General features: G+C 40.5%; 4 protein-coding genes across 6 annotated transcripts in view; 2 read left to right on the forward strand and 2 right to left on the reverse strand.

The window, feature by feature from the left end:
• LOC105563778 (probable proline--tRNA ligase, mitochondrial) overlaps positions 1 to 3,018 on the forward strand; it is an 8,300-nt gene extending 5,282 nt beyond the window's left edge. The window contains exons 2-7 of the mRNA XM_012015680.1: positions 635 to 899; positions 1,143 to 1,394; positions 1,682 to 1,943; positions 2,042 to 2,223; positions 2,327 to 2,551; positions 2,628 to 3,018. Coding sequence (XP_011871070.1) covers positions 792 to 899; positions 1,143 to 1,394; positions 1,682 to 1,943; positions 2,042 to 2,223; positions 2,327 to 2,551; positions 2,628 to 2,912 — 1,314 coding nt within the window. The 5' untranslated portion in view covers positions 635 to 791 and the 3' untranslated portion in view covers positions 2,913 to 3,018. The remainder of the gene's footprint in view (positions 1 to 634; positions 900 to 1,142; positions 1,395 to 1,681; positions 1,944 to 2,041; positions 2,224 to 2,326; positions 2,552 to 2,627) is intronic.
• Positions 3,019 to 3,239: 221 nt separating this feature from the next.
• Positions 3,240 to 7,026, reverse strand: LOC105563786 (UPF0668 protein C10orf76 homolog). 2 transcript variants are annotated; one of them, XM_012015690.1, is made up of 11 exons: positions 6,832 to 7,026; positions 6,358 to 6,544; positions 6,005 to 6,290; positions 5,525 to 5,658; positions 5,198 to 5,408; positions 4,799 to 5,093; positions 4,496 to 4,713; positions 4,032 to 4,264; positions 3,835 to 3,961; positions 3,459 to 3,733; positions 3,240 to 3,379 (listed from the first exon to the last, which is right to left on the reverse strand). In XM_012015690.1, the coding sequence occupies exons 2-11, from the start codon at positions 6,502 to 6,504 to the stop codon at positions 3,287 to 3,289; spliced, it is 2,019 nt and encodes a 672-aa protein (XP_011871080.1). In that variant the 5' UTR covers positions 6,505 to 6,544; positions 6,832 to 7,026; the 3' UTR covers positions 3,240 to 3,286. The 2 variants fall into 2 exon arrangements, with proteins under 2 accessions (XP_011871080.1, XP_011871081.1); XM_012015691.1 differs by having other exon boundaries at positions 6,814 to 7,026.
• Positions 7,027 to 7,392: 366 nt separating this feature from the next.
• Positions 7,393 to 10,624, reverse strand: LOC105563784 (sulfite oxidase-like). The gene is made up of 8 exons (XM_012015689.1): positions 10,369 to 10,624; positions 9,625 to 10,251; positions 9,150 to 9,336; positions 8,941 to 9,066; positions 8,481 to 8,673; positions 8,208 to 8,408; positions 8,025 to 8,084; positions 7,393 to 7,908 (listed from the first exon to the last, which is right to left on the reverse strand). Exons 1-8 carry the CDS (start codon positions 10,407 to 10,409, stop codon positions 7,667 to 7,669), a joined length of 1,677 nt encoding a protein of 558 aa, XP_011871079.1. The 5' UTR covers positions 10,410 to 10,624; the 3' UTR covers positions 7,393 to 7,666.
• A 266-nt stretch (positions 10,625 to 10,890) lies between these two features.
• On the forward strand, positions 10,891 to 17,940 carry LOC105563783 (coiled-coil domain-containing protein 186-like). 2 transcript variants are annotated; one of them, XM_012015687.1, is made up of 10 exons: positions 10,891 to 11,159; positions 12,155 to 13,826; positions 14,175 to 14,445; positions 14,603 to 15,006; positions 15,315 to 15,850; positions 15,925 to 16,187; positions 16,323 to 16,346; positions 16,480 to 16,629; positions 16,889 to 16,985; positions 17,549 to 17,940. In XM_012015687.1, the coding sequence occupies exons 1-9, from the start codon at positions 11,060 to 11,062 to the stop codon at positions 16,961 to 16,963; spliced, it is 3,495 nt and encodes a 1,164-aa protein (XP_011871077.1). In that variant the 5' UTR covers positions 10,891 to 11,059; the 3' UTR covers positions 16,964 to 16,985; positions 17,549 to 17,940. The 2 variants fall into 2 exon arrangements, with proteins under 2 accessions (XP_011871077.1, XP_011871078.1); XM_012015688.1 differs by lacking the exons at positions 16,323 to 16,346; positions 17,549 to 17,940 and having other exon boundaries at positions 10,892 to 11,159; positions 16,889 to 17,021.
• Positions 17,941 to 19,282: the final 1,342 nt, after the last annotated feature.

Below are 19,282 nucleotides of genomic sequence, written 5' to 3' on the forward strand. Positions count from 1 at the left end.
GGCCCGGTTTCACCAACGCGAGTTAATCTAATCGGTCGGTTAACTTGACAGGGTGCCAACATAAAACTTCTTTATTAACCAAGAAAATAGGTTAATAAAGAAGTTTTATGTTGGCACCCTGCTAAGTTAACCGACCGATTAGATTAACTCGCGTTGGTGAAACCGGGCCTAAGGGCCAGTTTCACAAACGTGTTAACCAGAGTTCAGTCAACGCCCTATCTTTTTCTATCTTGTTCTCTAAGAAGAGACAGAGGATCAGTTAACCTTCGGTTAGCAGTTAACCGACGTTTGTGAAACTGGCCCTTACTCGGGTTTGGGCAGGCCGATTGAGACCCGAGCGACCCGAGTAACCCGGGTTGCTATTAGAGACAGTTCGGGCAAGACATGAAATACATGAATCATTGAGAGGCGTACGCATGTCCGACCCAAACCTAACTCCGAGCGCTTCTTCGTAAGCACCCGAAGTTACAGTTATAGTTGCTTTTTTTTTGGTAACTCTAACTTAACTTTGTTACTGCCTCTCCATTTCTAACTGTAACTTAACTCAGTTACATTTTTTTCCGTAAACTGAGGAATATTGCCATTTAAACGCGAATAAAGCTTGCGTTCCCTTTAATTTTGATTCACGTGAAAGTTTACAGACGGCGCTGCGAGCTCAGTGATGAAACAGCTGATTGAGCGCCGCCCTTACGGCCGGACCATTCGATTCGCCGACGAGCGCTATTCGTGCGATTGACCGGCGTGCTCTCCCACACGTGCATTGTTATAACGTACATAAACATTTTGCCGACATGGCAGGTAAAACAAAATTTGTTCGTCTGACTCGGATGTCCAGGGTGTTTCAGCCGCTGTCGAGCGAGAGCGGAGAGAGGGCGGAAGTTATATCTAAAAGTCATAAGGTACTTGTTTAAGCATTAATTAAAATGAAAACGCTAAGGTTTCTTGGACAAAGTGTCTTGTGACACTTGTTCTCGCTCTTTTTTTAAATGTATTTATTGGCTACAAGAGATAGAACGTTTCTAGACGCAAAGAACACCTTGTAGATTAGGCTTGAAGGTTCCTTTAAGTTTTATGCACTTCATAAAAGTGTCCGAATTGGTTCTTCTTCAACTTGATTTCTAATCTTTTCAATGTGATTTCAGCTGATGCTCAATTATGGAATCATCAAACCAGTCAGCGTTGGCATGTTCGCCCTGCTGCCATTAGGGGTGCGGATTTTCAATAAGTTAATCGAGCTCGTCGACAAAGAAATGGCAAACATCGGCGCGGAGAAAATATTGCTCCCAGCGTTAACTCCCGCCGCGCTGTGGAGGAAAACTGGCAGGTATGACTCCGGTAAAGCAGAGCTGTTTACACTTACGGATAGACACAAGAAGGAATATATATTGAGCCCGGTGAGTAAGAAGTATGCCACGTTTCCGTACCAAGTTTTATTTTGGGTAAAAATTTTAGGTCCGAGTCTTTTGGCGAGAGACAAGGAGAGATTGAAAAGTTTCTTTCTAGAGTAGCAAAGCTGATGACGCGCTATTTCAATTAATAAAAAGTATTTCAGAGCTCAATAGAAATAGTCTTTTGCGTCGAGTGTGTAACGTGTTCAGTTTTGACGTTTCAGCCGAAAGTACATGAATGCTAACTTTGTTAACGTGAAAGGGCGCTCTTGAATAAACTTGTGTCATTGCAGACATATGAGGAAGCAATCTGTGATGTGGTATCGTCGGCAGGAGATCTCTCCGCTAAATCATTACCGTTGAAGTTGTATCAGATTTCGAGCAAATGGCGGGACGAGATGAAACCACGGCATGGTTTCCTACGTAGCCGAGAATTCATCATGAAAGATTTATATACGTTCGATTCTAGCTTGGTCAACGCGCGACACACGTACGATTTAGTCTGCGAGTCTTACAACAATATTTTTAGGCAGATTGGTATAAAGTACACGAAAAGTAATTGACACTTGTAATTACATACCGGAATCGTTATAGACGCATAGTTGTAACGTTGGAGAGGCCGTGTGGGATTAATTGTTGATGATTATTAAAAGGCATAGGTGATGTGGGGACAATCGGAGGCCTGATGTCACACGAATATCATTATGCGTCCGACATTGGCGAAGACACGATACTTCAGTGCCCCTCGTGCAATTTATCCATTAATCAGACCGTTTCCACCACGACGAGTTGTCCAGAATGTAAAAGCGAACTGCAACGACACGCTGCTGCCGAGGTAACGTAGGGATTTCTATGAAAAATGTTGTTTTAAACAATTGACCGAGGATGCAAGGCTCACGCAAAAGATATGTTGCATTTTCATGAAACGGTGATCGCAGGTGGGGCATACATTTTTATTAGACGTAAAGTATTCGCAGCCATTACAAGCGACGTACGTGGAGCACAGTAACGAAGGGAGAAAATCGAAACCTTTGGTAATGGGCTGTTTCGGTCTCGGATTAAGTCGTATCATTATGTTAGCTGTCGAAATCTTGTCGACGAATAACGAAATAAGGTGGCCCGCAAAGTTAGCGCCATACACTGTATGCATCGTACCACCAAAGGTAGTAAAACGACGAACACGGGCTTTTACACCCGTTGAAGTGTATTCCTTGTTATATATTGAATTGGGATTTGCAGGCTGGAAGCAAAGAAGACGGTACGTCCGTCTATGTCGAGCAACTGTCCGAGATACTTTGCAAGCGGGACATCGACACGATATTGGACGATCGCACGCAACACACGATCGGTAAACGGCTGATACTCGCGCGTGCATCGGGCTACCCTTACATAATTGTCATTGGCAAAGCGGCAACCCAATCGGTTCCTCTATTCGAAATTCACGATGTGAACAATTCGACTTATCAAGAATTATCATTGGATCAGATAAGCGATTATTTTGGTAATATAAATTGTAAAAATTAAGAAACGATACATATACAGTATGTAGGGAATAAAACTAAGTTGTATTTTTATATATCTTTACAATGTGACTGTACATTTTCATGAATAATAGCAGTTTCTTATTGTTCGTGTGATAGTCTTTGCATTATTCACACACAGAATATTTTAGAGGATGTTATTCTTAGAAAATACGAAAGGTAAGAAACTGAAGAATTATAACAAACCTCGAAAAAAATAATAAGACGTTAAACAATTTTCAGACATATCTCCGTATGTATTCATCTTTGATTATAAGATAAACTTACTGGGAATATACGTATAAGAGGAGGATAAGTCATAACAATGCAATAACACACAATATTGAAAATATATTGCAATATATACGCTTTTACATTTTATGAAATATTCGAAAGCTCTTCTAATATAGTTTGCGTATCTAAAGTATTAAGATCTATCGAAGCCCGTGTGTCCACGATCACTCCAGTCACCTAAAAGCAATGACGTTTAAAATGTCGTTTCAATATCAAAATTTTGAAGCAAAGCAAGTATATGAATGTATTTTGTTACCATCTCCTCGAAAAACGCAGTATGATTAGGCTTTTCCGAGTATCTCTCGTACTGATCGAGATTATCCTGCAGTTTTAAAGCCAGACTGTCGTAATTCTGTATTATAATAGCTAGAATTTGTTGTTCCGTCGGTGTCGACAGGCTTTCCTTCGCCAGCCACGCAGCTATCTTTGGTGGAAAATGATTTACTATATCCCTCACATTGACGAGAGAATTCGTTAATTTGAGCGCGTGTTCTTTGTACTCGTACGATTCACTAGTCGAATACCTGAGTGCTAGAACATTTCCAGACATATTCATTATAAAATACTGTCATTTACTATTTGTTCTAATTCGTTTGTGGAATGAAAATCTTGTACCATTATCAGCTACTTACCCATGGCATTTAGATTGGTGAAGATAAGTCTCATGCGAATAATTTCGTAAAACAATTCGTCGTAACTATTGGGCGACGATAGGAATGTATCGGCGTACGTGATAAAGAAATTTAAAATGTTCACCACCTGTCAAAAGTAGCCAAGGTGTCATATTGTTCGATCGTACGACGATGCAATTTTTCAAATGTCTCATTACCTGAATAGCTAAAGGAAATATGTTCATTTTTTTAATAAGATGGCTTTCGTGCGTTGTTAAAAATTTAAGTAGATTGATTAACGCGGTCCAAAGATCCCGCCACTGATAGCCAAGCCTCACGCGGCACCTTTTCTGATAGCACAGTAATCTTTGCAAAACGCCGATACACTGATGATATAACTCGAGCGGAAATTTCTTCATCATGTGCGACGCCACGAACTCGACGAGCAGATCTGCAATGGCACGATAACAATCCTTTCAAGTGGCGCGACGAAAAACGGGCGTTCAAAATATTCATCAATTTCTTGTAACTCGTCTCGAAATTTAGACAACTTGTAGTTGCAAAATATTTGATAAGCTGAAAGCCGCCAATGCTTCAGCACCGATGGAACTCTGCCCATGTTTGACTTCTTATTATATTTTGAGAGAACATATAACTTCTGAAACATATACTGAAAAGATACCGAGTAAGGTAGCGGCAAGCGGTTGAGCCGGAGCTGCCTTGTCCTGCAACTTTCTATGGTGCATAGGTACTCTGTGTAACTGAACTCTGAATGCCAAATTCGCGTCGTGCATTAAACTGTTTGCATATTGGTCCTCCGCGATGCAGCTTAGTATCAAGAAGCACAGTTTCACATTATTCATTATAGCCTCCGTTCGAATTACTTGCATAACTATCGAACTGTAACGCAAAGACGGATATCTCACAATTGTTAAGCGGTGAACTAGAAAACACATCTTAATAACTTAATTCCTTTTCTTCTCACCAATACTGCAGGAAGGTTGCTAGTAGATTGAACGGCTGGGCCATCACATCGGGTGGCGAGGCACCAGGAGCTACCGCGTTTGGACCCAGGGTATTATTCGGCGACGGGGGTGCGCTGGTATCGCTTTGCGTATAGGCCAAAGTAGTTACAAAATTACGATTTAAGTGCGTAGCTTCGTACAAAGCCAAAAGTAGGGCGTTATTCGCGCGAACTTGTTGCGTTTTCGCTTCTTCCTCGCCGACGAACATGCTACCAACTATACTAGTTAACGAAGACAGCCAAGACGCTTGTATTTCTGAAAATTTGTCGCATTATTGTCATACTGGAACACGTTTACGTTGTATATTGATTGTCTAAACGGTACGTTGCCACAATGGACTGTTATTGTGTTCGCAATACCTGCTCTTTGCTGAGCGAATTGCCGGCAAAATTCCGTCAGCGAACTCGATATAGCTTGTCCGTACCCGTTGAGAGCTAATTCATCGTCCAAAATTGACAACTTGACGATATAAGGATTTGCACTTTCGTATTTCCGATAGTTGACTAGAAGCGTCAGCAGTAAGACCGCATCGTGACCGTGGCGATTTCTAGCAGCTGTATCTCTCAGTAACTACATCACAAAGTGATACGAGCGGCTATTAGTAAAATCGAACTTCGTTCAGAATTGCGAATTTTCTTGAAGGAAAAGTCTCAAGAGGAATTACGGTTCGCGAGTGTCCAACGTACTTGAATGAGCGATTCGAAAACGCTGTTTAACATCACATATTCCAGTAAGGTATTTTGGCTGATATTATCCATACCGGTAACTATTATTAATAACAATTTCAGGCACAAAGCTTTCAAACTATCTGGATATTCACCTAAAAGAGAAACGCATATTCTTCTCTCCCATTGTTATTAATTTTTTTTTTAAACAAAGGAAAGTCCCCTATTATGCGATAGACTCCTAATATGAAATAGTGGGGGGGATTTCTGTTAAATTAATAGGCGTCATCTGATTCCATCGTGAATTCATTGTCCTTGCGGTAAAATTTGTCTAGTGGCAAATTCATTAGACTGCGTAACCGTTGCGAAAGATTTGCGATTGAATTTGGGCGTTGTAAACCTGCTATCTCATAAGAGGACTTTCCTCTATATATAATAAGCGCTAGATAAATTGTGATCCGTTTCGAGAGTAACGCTCTGAAATTACTGGCTGTATGTTACCTGTTAAAAAATTATTACAATGCTGCATTAGCGTGGTCATCCGTTGCTCCGCGGAGTCGAAGCCCACCAGAATATCTATCAAATTAAATCCATAGTCCCCCTGATTGGCCTTCTTGTACATAGACTGGATGACGGCCGCCAAGGTTTGCAGCGCGTACACTATTCTAAATGGATGCTCGTCGACCAACGTGTCGACACAGTGGCACACCAATGCGTTCAGATTTTCCTTGCTAGCGTTTAGCTGCTCCGACGTCATATGCAGAATTTCATTTTCGATGTGAGGTACCTGAAACGATGGAACGATCGTACCAGGCAGATAAAAAAATAGCAATAGCCGGTACCAGGACACGCACCATGGGTTTAATGAGGAACAGTTCATTCCAGAAATTTGGATGAGCTAGCGTCAGGTCTTCGCCCTTGAAGAAACTCTCGTAGATCGGCACCAGCTTGCATTTGTGTTGACGCTTGGCACCGGAGCCACTCCTCTTCCTCATAGCCATTGGTACAGCTTAGTTATTTGCCTCCGTTCATATTCAAACTCTAGAAACGTGTCGACACGTAAGTACAATGCTCTCGCAACAATATGTTCCTGATAATATTAAATTTTCTTCAAACAACATTTTGCAAAACCGCACAATGCATCCTGCATATTCACCTAACTCCCTGTATAGTTAATCAAACGATTATATATTTGTCAAAATCAACATGCATAATATAAATATAACATTTTAGTGCAACATCGTTACATGATCTGTTAAGTCTATCGTGGCCTGAAAGATGTAAAATTGTAGAGATCAACGAAGGATTACCCAATGTTAAATTCTCACCAAACTTCCTGGAATTTATATATTGTAAATATATTGCGAGGCAGCCAGTCTTTACATTCGATATTGTTCGGTTAAAAAAAATAGTGCTTCTAGGTTATAAAACCAACTTATCGGCGAGCGTGCGCATTCTCTCCTCGAATTGATCTCGAAGATATCGAAGACCTCGTGCGGCAAGAGCGCGAAATTCCGAATTCAGAACCGCTAATTCAAAAAAGTTTACAGATTGCATTTAGAAGCGTGGAGCTTCTCTACATTCTCAATCGATGTATATAACTTTATTAAAAATTCCTTACATTCGTTTACAGACCGAAGGAAGGACAATGCAATTCATTGTTACAAACTCTCGTGACTTCACGCAAATATTATTGCTCAGATTGTTCGTACAAAATTGTGTATAACTGCGACAATTACACAATATTAATTCATTATAATACATAATTATTTATAAAAATGCAAATTTTATTCGGCCACAGCTGGCCACATTTGTTAATTTCTCTGCCAATGCAGAAAAGTTATTGCGAAAAATATTACCTCAGTCAGGGTTTGAACCTGGACCTCCCTACACTCTAGGCTGTGGTCGAATAAAATTTGGAACTTTAGTTACACTGGCAATTTGAAGAAACCAATCTTTAACAATGATTTATATCTAAGAATTATTGCACCTTCGTCGTAGTTTAGAGAAAAGAATGTTTGAAGAATCAGCTTGGAAGAACCGCAATTTCCTCCAAATATATCCAAAATCTCTTCATACGGTAATATCACAAATCTTTTGCGGAGTATTAGATTTTTGACTCGCATGGTTCAACATAAATTGTGTGATCAACGTAAAGTCAATTCATTGCTTCAGTTGAATTTTGATTTTGTGATACGCGTTGCAGAGCAATCCTCGTATGTTATAGATGTTCTCGAAGCTTTCTGGTTGCACATTGTACGCCGAATCGACTGCTTTAGCCCAGATTTCAACCTCTTTTGAATTCTTGCTCACAGGAAGTTCCACGTTCCACAACGTCCAACTCCAGTATCGGCCTTGCTTCGCCTCAAGATCTTCCGTGAAATCTGCCGTGTGCCAGGTCTTGCCTTTGTAAACAGCGAAAAGAAATGTCAATGAGGGATCGTTAAAAGGAAGCAAAATAATCGACTCGACATTTCGACATCAATCGACGAGTCATTTCTCGCTGGGTTGCCTTTCTCACCTTTATCATTAGTGACGTCGATACGGATTATCTTCCGGCCACCACCGGACCACGCGTAGCCTAAAATGGCAATTTTATTTTACAAACATTAACGAAATTTAGGATACGACGCTTGTCGCAAAATAATGAAGCCGATTCGTGTTGCAATTCGGTGCCACGTGATCGCTCCATGTGCGATTTTACCTTTCACTTGAATTTTCCCATTCTTGATTTCGACCACATCCGAATTTTGCGGGTCGCATATCGCCGATATTACAGGCATTTCTTGTATCGCGGGCGATTTACTGAAGTCCACATTGTCCCAATCTGTGCTTGGAGAGAAACCCTTGTAATCGCCCTGTTGCCACTGCGACGGACTCTCTTCCTTCGATACGATAATTTTACCTGAAAGTATAGCTTAATATAAGCGCAAATTCAGTGATTATGCGCAATCGGGCTCTTGAGAGTTTTCCATACTCAGCCATTTCACGTTCCTAGCGCCCACGACACCAGGCACGATTACCCTAATCGGAAATCCGTGATCTTTGCTCAACGGTTCACCGTTCATTTCATACGCCAGGATCACGTCCGCTCTCGGGTCCATTGCTTTACAGATAGGAATGCTTGCTCCATACGGCATACCAGCTGGATCTAGATCGTATCCTTCAAACTGACAAAAATAATATAAACTTTTCTCAGTGCCTTTCCGATGTGAATGATAAATTACTTGCTGCGATAGTTTATTAATTGTGCACAATATTAAAGGTATGAAATATTTAGACATTAACACCCTGTCACGGCTCTTAGTCCTCCACTCCTTCAAATTTGTGTTTATCACATTTGAGCCATACAAATTTTATTAAAGAATTACTATTACTGGGAGGTTTAAATATAGTATACTTATGTAAAATGAGGCTACTTTTATCGCGGAAAATACCTGAACGTGATCAAAGGCATCTTCATCGATTCCTAAATCTTTCAATACGTCGCACAATAGTACACCCGTCCAGGTTGCATTTCCAACAGCGCCAACGTTCCAGTTAATGCCTTTCAATTTCTTTACCTGTAATCAAAATTAAACGCCACGTATCTGCCATTAATTTCAGCGAATTTGAGCGGCAATTCCTTATTCTTCGACGGATCTACCTTGGACATTTCCGAGCGCCTGTTTCCGCCGCACATTACAGCCGCTGTTATCGTCCTCTTCTTATACTTTGTTATCGCTTCGAAGTCGAGCGTCTTTTTGGTCGTCCCTTCTATCGCCAATTCTAGCGTGTAATCCTTCAAGTCTATCTGAGGAACGGGCAAGTGATTTCTCACATAAAAGAAGTCACTGAAAAACAGCAGGGCGTAAATATCCGCGGGACCAAATTGAAACATGTGAAGTTCTCTATTACAAGACAGGCTTCTAATGTGAGACAGCAGGTTTTCAACGCCCAAATTCAATCGCAAACGCTTTTGACGCAACGATTACCACAATCCACCAATGAAAGGGCAATAAATTCATGCTGGAATCAACAGACGACGCCTATTAATTTAGCAGAAACCCGGCTACCTCATAATAGGGGACTTTCCTCTCTCATAAAACGAAAGACAAGCAATTTAAATAATGTACACTCACGCCGGCGTGAGAAAACTCTCGGTCAACAGCGGCGATGCCGGTTCCGCGCAGAAGGGCTTGTGGCCGTTGATCGTCAGGGCCTTGTGCCTGGCGGGCTCGTTCGCGTACGGATCGTACGAGTCGCTTGTATTAGACTCGGCGTCCGCCGCCGATATATTTCCGATCCTCATGGACTCCAGCAGCTCGCGAATCTCCGGCGTGTTGTGATTCGCGAAGATGCTCCAGAACGGATCGATGGATCCCCCGGCGGCCATCAGGATCTTGGACGGACCACCCGGATGCTTCTCGACGAAATCCGTGATGTCATACACGCCCTGGCCAAAGGTGACCCAGATGCGCTTCTCTTTGCTGTCGTGCCTGCCCACCTCCTCCAAGGTGTAGGTCTTCATGTCCTTTCGCAATTCACCACAGTGTACGCTCGGCTCGGCCGCGCTGAGAGCATAGACGCTTCGTCTCTTGTGTTTGAAAATGTAGTAAGATATACCTAAGGCGGCGAAGGTCATGCACGTCGTGTACAACACAGCGGGATCACGCGCGTCCCTGCTGGAGCCACGCTCCCTCTGCGTGGGGCATTGCCGGCAGGCATTGTACCTTCTCACCGCCACCTGCAGCAGCGGTACCTGCGACCTGGAACGAATTGGCGGCGCGTGAAACTCGCAGAAATCATCCGTACGCGCCGCAAAGGGTGGAATAGTTAATTTAATAGTTTTAAGAGGGCGAAGCCAGTACATCTAGATTGTATACCTCTGTCTCATTCCGCGTAATATCTTCGAGCGTAAACTCATAGTGTTGACGTTGCGAACGGACTGTTCGCAGTGTTTACTCTTCTTTCGCCGCGGGGGCCAACGGCGTAACCGCGAAACGTAAACCGGTGTCAACCGGTTAAACGACGTCTCAATAATATCATGGAGAGGAGATAAGCTCAGCTGCGAGGGAAAGTGTCGTCACTCTTCAGCTGAACTGAGCTGCACTAGTTCAGAGTTGATCTTTCTTCTTCCAGTGTGGCAGGAAGGAGATAAACTCCTAACTGGCGCAGCAAGTTCAGCTAGAAAGAACAGATCCGGTGACCCAAAGTGTAGCACTCTCTGCACCCGCGGCGAGGACACTCATATATAGAGATCAGTGGTATCTTTACACCAATTACACCGTGTCTCGAGTCTCGACGTGCCGCTGGGAACGGCGCATGCGCGGCCTGGGCTCGCCGCCAGCAGGGACCGAGTTGACGCGGCCCGTGCGACCGACACTGACGTTTGTGCGTTGACAGTTGGCGTGCACGTTGACGACTATCGCGCGCGGGTACACACGTATCCCCGTCCGTTATTCGCGGGTGGTTTCGGATGCGCACCGCGGCCCGCGACCCGCCAGCAATGCCGGGCCTCGGCGGGCCCCTCGCGGACACCGCGAAGTCGTGAGACACGGCCCAGCCAGGCGAGGCATGGGCGAGAGCGCGGAGCCTTTCGGGGACGGGACAGATTTCGCCGTGGAGCACGACCGGGTCGACTCGCCCGCGGGACACCACGTCCGTCTGCTCGAGGGTAGGAATCCCCGGTGAACGCGCGACGTATTCGTCGAGCCCGCGAGAGCCCGCACAGCTGTGTGCACAGCATTAGCTCGCGGGCTAATATCAACGGCGAAAGAGCGCGTTCTTTGAGATAAAACGTACGGGCGGGCGCTATTTCCGCAACGCTCTAATCTCCACTGTTATTTCCTGCGCTCTTTTCTTTCTTCCAGGAGAAATCGAATGGCGTATCAAGCGCGTTGTCCTGGGACGCCGTAGAGATACACGCTGTTGTTTCTGTCGAGTCTCTCCAAGTGGGTGCAGCTTTCCAGCGAGAGGCACAGATTGACCGCAGTGTACCGCACGGAATCGTTTTATCCACGTTTAATATCGGCAGGCAAAGATTAAGCGGAGTCACTGTGTTGCACAGTGTCGCGTGTGTGCGTTGCTGGAAAGCAGCCCCGTGTCATGGTTGATTGTAAAGGCTGCGTTCCGATATTCACTGCCAGTACTTAAAGTCTATAGTTTACGTCACGTATACTATGCATTTTCAGTACTGGCAGTGAATATCGGAACGCAGCCAAAGCCTGGTCTGCAGTGTGTGCTTTGCATCTGGAAACATTCTGTTTTATTTAAGCAAATCAAAGTGCTTGAAAACTTTGTCGACAACGTACGATTGTACAATGTATCGAATTGCGCAAATTTTTTAAATGTATTTATCGCCCACAAAATAGAATGTTTCTAGATGCAAGGAGCACGTTGTAGATTAGGCTTAAGATACATGTATAGTACAAGGGTGAGGGATATGATTAACATTTTCTTCAGGGCATAATTGAGCAGAGTTTGGTATCTCGACTTTTTTTTCATTAAAGATACAGATCCAAGATAAATCTTATTAACGTGAAGCCCCAAGTAGATCGCGGACAACATATGTATGTTCCTTGTGCAAGTTTAGTCTATTATTCGATGGTCTTTAAGCACTTAATTAATTTCCGAGGAAGATAATGACGATCAATTTTATTTTCGCGCCAGGAATGACAATGCAGGATGACACTTTGCAAGTTGGGGGCGATCGTCGTGGAAGCAACATGTTCGAAAGCAAAAGCGACTCGGCGTTATCGAGGCGGAACCCTGGGTCGGTGAAATCAAATTGTTCAACGGGCAACATCAGCTCAGCGGTCACTTTCGAGGGGGACAAGTCTATCGCCGATAATCCCAATGCCAGACTTCAAGCTTGCCAGTTATCCAGCAGCGAGAGTCGCCTCTCGTACGACGAGGAATCTCTTCGCAGTTCACATTCCCGCTGCACGAGCGCCTCATTGCCCGCGATACCGTCCTTGGATTCGTACTCGGTCAGAAATCGAGCCGACGCGTCTGGAAAGGATGCACCCGCGCAGGGCAACGTAGCGACAGCCTGCACCGACGAGGAAGAGACGTTGTTCAATCGTTCAACCGAGTTGAAAAATCCTTTATCCGAGTCAGAATGTTCCGTAAATAAAAAGACTACTGAAACGTGTCGGAGGGATTCGACGGAGGATGAGCAGGAGACAAATTGTCTCGAAGGAAGGATCGCGGAAAGCGGTGTATCCGAAGCGAAGCGATTTTGCGAGGAAACGCCGGATTCGCGATTACGGACGAACGGCGGCATGAATGAGCGAGGTCAAGTTGTGGACGTGTGCAAGAGGAATTCAACTCCGACACTAGGTATTCACGCGCGAGGTTCGGCAACTCGACCGACGTTAGCCGATGACAGTAAACTCGTGAAAATGTCTCTTCTGGCGAATCCGATGAACATAATGCAGTCGAACGTTCAGCTCTTGAACAAGAGCCGCAACTTTTTGGATTTCATCACAGAGAAGTCGACGAACATCATGGAAAAGGTTCTTCTGCCGCAGCATCTGGCGATCATTCACACCATAAAATCGATGGAGACCGATGCCGCGGGATTTGGCACCGATAACGTAGCGTTTAGATTAAATGCGGGTTTCGCGACCAATCGGATTAATACGACGGACTGCGCGGTGAGGCAAAATCACGACAGGAGCGAAGATAACTCGGGGAGCGTAACGCGTAAGAACGAGAAAGAAGCAGACGCGTGTACGAAGAAAAATGAAACGTACGACGATTCTGAAGGACGACTGTTATATAATAACAATCTTGAGAATGAAACAGTATCGGGCAAAAAAAAATATCATGCACTTACAAACAATGACTTCAATAGATTAGATTGTGACGTAATCGATGATGAACGCGATGTGTCGTCGGCGGGGACGGGCGAGGACAAGAGTTGTCTGCAGACAGACGAGTTGTACGATGACGCGTGCAAGGAAGACTCGTCTGATATTGATGCACTAGCAGATTCGAGTAACTTGAAATACGGCTCGTCGGAGCATTCGTCGTATCTTGCCTTGTTGAAAGATTATGGCAGTTTAAAACTCGAGCATTCGAAACTGCTGGAGAGAATGGAGTATTTAAAGAAGTTAAGTCGACCGAGCAGCTGTCAGGAAACCGAGGCGGGCGCGAATACGCTTATCTTACAAGTGGAGAACTTGGAGAAAACTGTAAATAAATTAACGGCCGACTTGAACACGTCGCTGGACACGCAGGAGGCTCTGAAGAAGGAGTGCGCCGCGGTTAGTAAGGAGAAGGAAAACATGGTCATGAGATACGTGACCAGCGAGAAACAGTTGATCGATACGCAAAGGTACTTGTTGGGAGAATAATTTGTAATTTGTAAGCCGCGATACTTTTTAGGCAGGATCGACAAAAGTTGTAAAATTTAGCATTGAGATAAGAGAAATAATTTTCAACCCACACGTATCTCAAATTGATAAAAGAAAAGGGAGAGTGTCTTCAAGGTGTTTCCGTACTCTTGTATGTTGCCACTTTGTCGGTCATGCCTGAAAAAGATTTAGAGCACGAAAACCGGAGGCCGGGCATATTATAAGCAGCCAATGACTGACTTCGTTATTCGTGTAAATCAATATTTAGATATTAAATTTCACCTACGATTGCTTTGTCAATTCTAATTCGCGGTGTATGCAACGCACAGAGCCAGGGATTCCACGGAACGCAAAGTTAAGGAGCTTCAAAAGGATCAGGAGTTACTGCAAGGCAAATTGCGCCAAGCGCAGGGTGAGCGCGCGAGAATATGTAACATTCTGGACGGGAAGTGTCGCGAAGTCAGCGATCTTCAAAAGGAGATAGAGAATTTGAAGGAGGATGTTAAATTGAAAGAGATCAAGCTGAAGTGGACGCAAACTAAGCTTAAGACTGAAATGGAGTCGCAGAAGGATACTCAACAGAAATTGGATAAATCTTTGGTAAAGCAAAACACAATACAATTTTGTTTCTTACGTTATTCAAGTCTTGCTGAAAAGTAGGTTGAAAATTATATTTTAGATTGCCTAAATTTTTACTTCGGAAACTCTTAATCCAATCTTATTACATCATGTAACCATTGATCGCTATATGTTGCAGATGAAAATAAATGACATGAAAGAAGAGTGCGAGCAGATACGCCGCGAGACGCAGGAATCATTCCGTAAATTTCAGCAATCTGAAGAGAATAAGGCTGTGACGTTGGACCAACAGCTGAAAGAGCATCAGGCACGTTTGATCTTGGAAAGGCACGTTACGGAAGACAAGGAAACATTGAGGCTTCAATTGCAGAAGGAGCTAGAAGCACTGAAATCTAAGCAGCAGAACTTAATTGAAGAAAATAAGAAACTTAGCTTAACAGTACAAGAGTCTGAGAAAGTTCGATTAGATAATGAAAATGACTTGAGTGATTTAAGGTTCGTCGCGGATCAGCGTCAGCAACGAATCACTGAATTATTAAATAAAGTCTCCGAATTTGAAACGTTAAAACTTCAATTGCAACAGTAAGTACGTTAGACTATAATTTCGATATTATATGTCATAAATGAGATATTAACACAATATTATAGAAGATATAAAAAAAATAACTTATAGGTGGGACACACGTAAAAAATAAGAAAATTACATATTAAAAATATAGTTTCAAGACGTCTTTTATCCACAAATTCTTTGACTTAGTGATTGTCTGTGACTGATTTTGAGTTTAAAATTTGTTTAGCTACTATATTTTCATAACTTACAGATTTTATAATGTTAAATAATTTAATGATTATTTTAATGATCAAATATTAATTTTATATTTGTTTTATAGTAAAGAAGAATACGTAGTGTCAACCGAAGCAAAATTGCTGCAATTACAATCGACCAACGAGGAATTGCAATCCGACATGCAATCCTGCCGTCAGAAGGAAGCGAATATGTTAGACTTTACGCAAAAATTAACAGACAAGAACGTGCGTCTTCAATCGGAGTTTATCGCGATTCACACAAAGACAAATCATCTCGAGGCCGAACAAGGACCACTACGTGAATGTATCAACGAATTGACCGGTAGAGTTAAAACTTTAGAGGGAGATTTGACGCAAGAACGGAAGAAACGGAGGGAGGAGTGCGAGATTCTGGCTAAACATGTCGCCGAACAAACTCAACTTGCGCAGAACTTTGCCCAGAAGTTGGAGGATAGTCAGGGCGAAAATGCAGTATTAAAGAGAAAGCACCAAGCTTCGATAAAAGAAATGACACGGGAATTGCAACAATGTCGTAAAAAATTGGAAACGTTTGAAACCACATCTCCCAGTAATTCGTTGGATATTGCATCCAGGACTGGATCTAATACTTCCTTAGCAGGTGCGATATTGATTCGATACCTTATTAATGTTAATGAGTTGTAAATTTATAGTGGATTGTATCTCTTCTTTTAGGTGATACATCAAACGGTGCCTTATCAGATAACAACGCTAATAGTGAACACATTAACTCCATAGAACTTAATAAACAAGTGCTAGTGGATCGCATTATCAAGCTCCAGAATATAAATGCAAAAAGAGCTGAAAAGTTGGATTTTTTAAAAGGACATACACAGATGTTACTCGAAGACATACAGAAGAAAGATAAAATAATACAAAATTATATTTTACATCAAAACTTTGGAGCTTTGGCATGTAACGAAAGAGATAGATACAAGGTATATTAAGAAAGTTTTTTAATTATATTTTATATATAGAATAAAGATGGATTAAAAATATTGCGTTCAAATCGCTCTGTTTTTACTAGATTAAAATCTTTATAATAATAGATATTTTCGTTTTTTGTATCCAAGCATATCAAAAGCAGAAGAGATATAGTAAGTCAGAAAACAGATTCTTTAAATAATGTTAGGAAGCATTGTCAAAGTTATTAATTTTTATACATATACACATGTATATTTATATTTTATGTTTATACATTTATTCTGAACGAGATATATACACTTGCAGGCGGAATTGGCCCGACGTGGAGGTATAATGGCATCCGTTTACAATCATCGAGTTTCGGATGAGAATATGACTCTCGAACTTTCTTTAGAAATAAACCAAAAGTTACAAGCTGTTCTCGAAGACGCATTACTGAAAAACATCACCTTGAAGGTACAAAATAATTTAATATTAAACTATTAAACATATGAGCGGTTGCACGTTAAAACAATGTTTAGAGTTAATCTCTAGATTCCTTATTTCTTGGAATTTAATTTTATAATTTAATTAAAACAAGGGAATCACTTTTCTGCTCCAAAAATTATTCTTTTATTAATTAATGTAATTTTTTATTTTAAATAGATAATATTCCATCTTTATTAAGATTTTACAATTTATTATCGTTTAAAATAAAATTTTATTATTCTTACAGGACAATATTGACACATTAGGTAAAGAGATAGCGAAATTAACAATGGAGCATCAACAAAAACAAATTGACAATTAATAATTAGTTATTACATGTATAAGTATGTATATATACTCACGTATACATAAATTATATCATATTATATATATGTATATTACAATTATTTTGAATTGCATTTAGAAATATTTGTACTTATGTAAATTTATTTATTGTATTTAATTAAATGCATGTTTATATATGCTATACATATATATACAATATATACACACGAGCGTGTATGTTGCAAACGGAAACATATTTCTTATACATGTTTCAATGCTTCAAGATAGATTCAGAAAGACAAAACCATGTTTAACGTCACGTATTATAAAGTTGTTTAAAGAATATGACATCATGTATTTCATTTAGTTGAAACTAGAAAAGATTCCCTATGAAAACACTATAAGATGGAAAAATATTTATTAGAAAAAGATTTTAGGTAGTTTGATTTAAAGAAAATAAAATAAAAATATTTTTTCTATTTTTAAACTCGGAAGATTTTTTTACAAAGATATCAAATAAAAAGTCTCTATCAAAATTGTAAATAACAAAACATTTTATTTAATTGTAAGAAGAATGCAGCGATAGTTCAAATTCATGACTTAAACAATTTTTTTTTTATAGAAGATTGCAATTGGTTTCGTGTCGTCAATTATAAGTGCCTCCAAAAAATTTATATTACTATCATTAAATTTACCATTGCCTTAAAAATGGAAGAATCGATAATTGAAAGTAAATTATTACTAAAGAGAAGAGGAATGGGAGGAGGTACAAGACGCTACAAATCTGGTAAATAAAAGTTTATTTTGCAAGATCAACACTAGATTGTTTTAATTTCTAAAGTACTTATATCTAGAGGCACTAGTCAAGCTTAAAACCTAACCGACTACAAGTTCATATTACACTCGATAATTATAATACTTGATTTATGCTCAGGATATCGACCATAGTACATACTTGAGCGTATAATGAAGGATTGTAATCGAAGTAAAATCGACTAAATCTAGTGATTAATATTCCTATCTTACTTTGAGTGGTTTACTTTGGGTCTTTTTTTTGTTCTTTTGAGGGTGAGCTATATTATTACTGTGAACTATCATACTATATTATACCGTATCATACTGCACGGTGCAATAATAAAATTCAATTGTATTATGCACGTAAGATACTCGTAAACTTACGTTTATGTGATGGAAGAAGAGATCAAAGGAAATCGATACCTAAAGTCTTACTCTACAATTATCATTACTCAATAAGATATACTATAAAAATGGACAGGTTTGTCGTATTGCGTATTTAACGATAAAATATCATTTGTCTTCTGACAGTTTCAATACCTAAAAATTATCTAACAATTAAAATCACCTCGTTTATCTTTTTAAATATTATGAACGTCAAATATTATAACGTCGTTAAAACACTACAAATATTAATACTGATAACTAATACCTCAATAATGGTAAGAACGCCGAGTTCAATGCTTATGTTACTTGGAGTGATAAAGAGAATTGCTATAGAATTATAGATTACTGCCTGTTTTATGCCACATACGATTTCCTTATAGAGTATTGCAGTGTTCTCGAACTTTAAATCACGCTTAAATTGTAAGTATATTTTTTTGTGCAAACGATAACTGAGTGGATACTCTGTGATCTTTCCAAGGAGTCGTGTAACTATGGTACATTTTTTAAACATTTTCTATCCTTTGTTCTAAATAAGCATTATTAGATACATGGCATGTAAAAAAACTGCGTACTTTCCTATTTCTTCTTTGTTTACTTTATGTGCAATCTTTTTTAAGAAAACGATTATTTTCGCTAGTTTTAAAGATGTACTTCCAAAGCCCAAATCTACTTATTCTCGAATCTTTTATCATTATCTGCATATTGTTGAGATTTGAAAAAAAAACTTTAGAAGTTCTTTCACCATTGATTAACGAAACATTCGACTAATAATTGAAAACATTAGAAAATATAATAAATTGGATGATAAACTGTTACAACAAGATCTGTTTTCGATAAATGTCTCTTCGTACTTTTTGTCGACCAAGGCGCAAGGAAGTAAAGAAAACGAAAGAATAATCGTTGAAATATCTCGTGAATACATTTTCAATTGAATAATAAATTAAGACAAACAATTCTTACAGTGCGAACAATTATCTTGTAGGTCAGACAGTAATCTCGATATTTCAGATAGAATTAGAATGGCTTTTACAAATTTTGCAACGTAATTGCAGTGCATTTACAGTAAGCGGCAAGTTATAATTGTATAGATCATATATATATATACAGGGTGTACTAAAACCACCGGAGGTCCTCTTAATGACATATTCCTTAGAACATCTCCAGACGAAAATTC

Source organism: Vollenhovia emeryi, unplaced genomic scaffold (genome assembly GCF_000949405.1).
Source record: "Vollenhovia emeryi isolate VEMERY1.0 unplaced genomic scaffold, V.emery_V1.0 DF939172.1, whole genome shotgun sequence".
Taxonomy (NCBI): domain Eukaryota; kingdom Metazoa; phylum Arthropoda; class Insecta; order Hymenoptera; family Formicidae; genus Vollenhovia; species Vollenhovia emeryi.

What these genes read in the sequence shown, in the direction of transcription:
- LOC105563786 (XM_012015690.1), bottom strand. Translation starts at nt 6,504, where the DNA reads ATGGCTATGAGGAAGAGGAGTGGCTCCGGTGCCAAGCGTCAACACAAA. An exon ending in TTGTAATAATTTTTTAACAG is followed by an intron (nt 5,659 to 6,004) that starts GTAACATACAGC and finishes TTTCTCTTTTAG; the next exon opens with GTGAATATCCAGATAGTTTG. An exon ending in GCTTGCCGCTACCTTACTCG is followed by an intron (nt 4,265 to 4,495) that starts GTATCTTTTCAG and finishes GTGCCATTGCAG; the next exon opens with ATCTGCTCGTCGAGTTCGTG.
- LOC105563784 (XM_012015689.1), bottom strand. Translation starts at nt 10,409, where the DNA reads ATGAGTTTACGCTCGAAGATATTACGCGGAATGAGACAGAG. An exon ending in TAGGAACGTGAAATGGCTGA is followed by an intron (nt 8,409 to 8,480) that starts GTATGGAAAACT and finishes CTATACTTTCAG; the next exon opens with GTAAAATTATCGTATCGAAG. An exon ending in CGACGTCACTAATGATAAAG is followed by an intron (nt 7,909 to 8,024) that starts GTGAGAAAGGCA and finishes CTGTTTACAAAG; the next exon opens with GCAAGACCTGGCACACGGCA.
- LOC105563783 (XM_012015687.1), top strand. Translation starts at nt 11,060, where the DNA reads ATGGGCGAGAGCGCGGAGCCTTTCGGGGACGGGACAGATTTCGCCGTG. An exon ending in CCACGTCCGTCTGCTCGAGG is followed by an intron (nt 11,160 to 12,154) that starts GTAGGAATCCCC and finishes TTTTCGCGCCAG; the next exon opens with GAATGACAATGCAGGATGAC. An exon ending in TTAAAACTTCAATTGCAACA is followed by an intron (nt 15,007 to 15,314) that starts GTAAGTACGTTA and finishes TTTGTTTTATAG; the next exon opens with TAAAGAAGAATACGTAGTGT.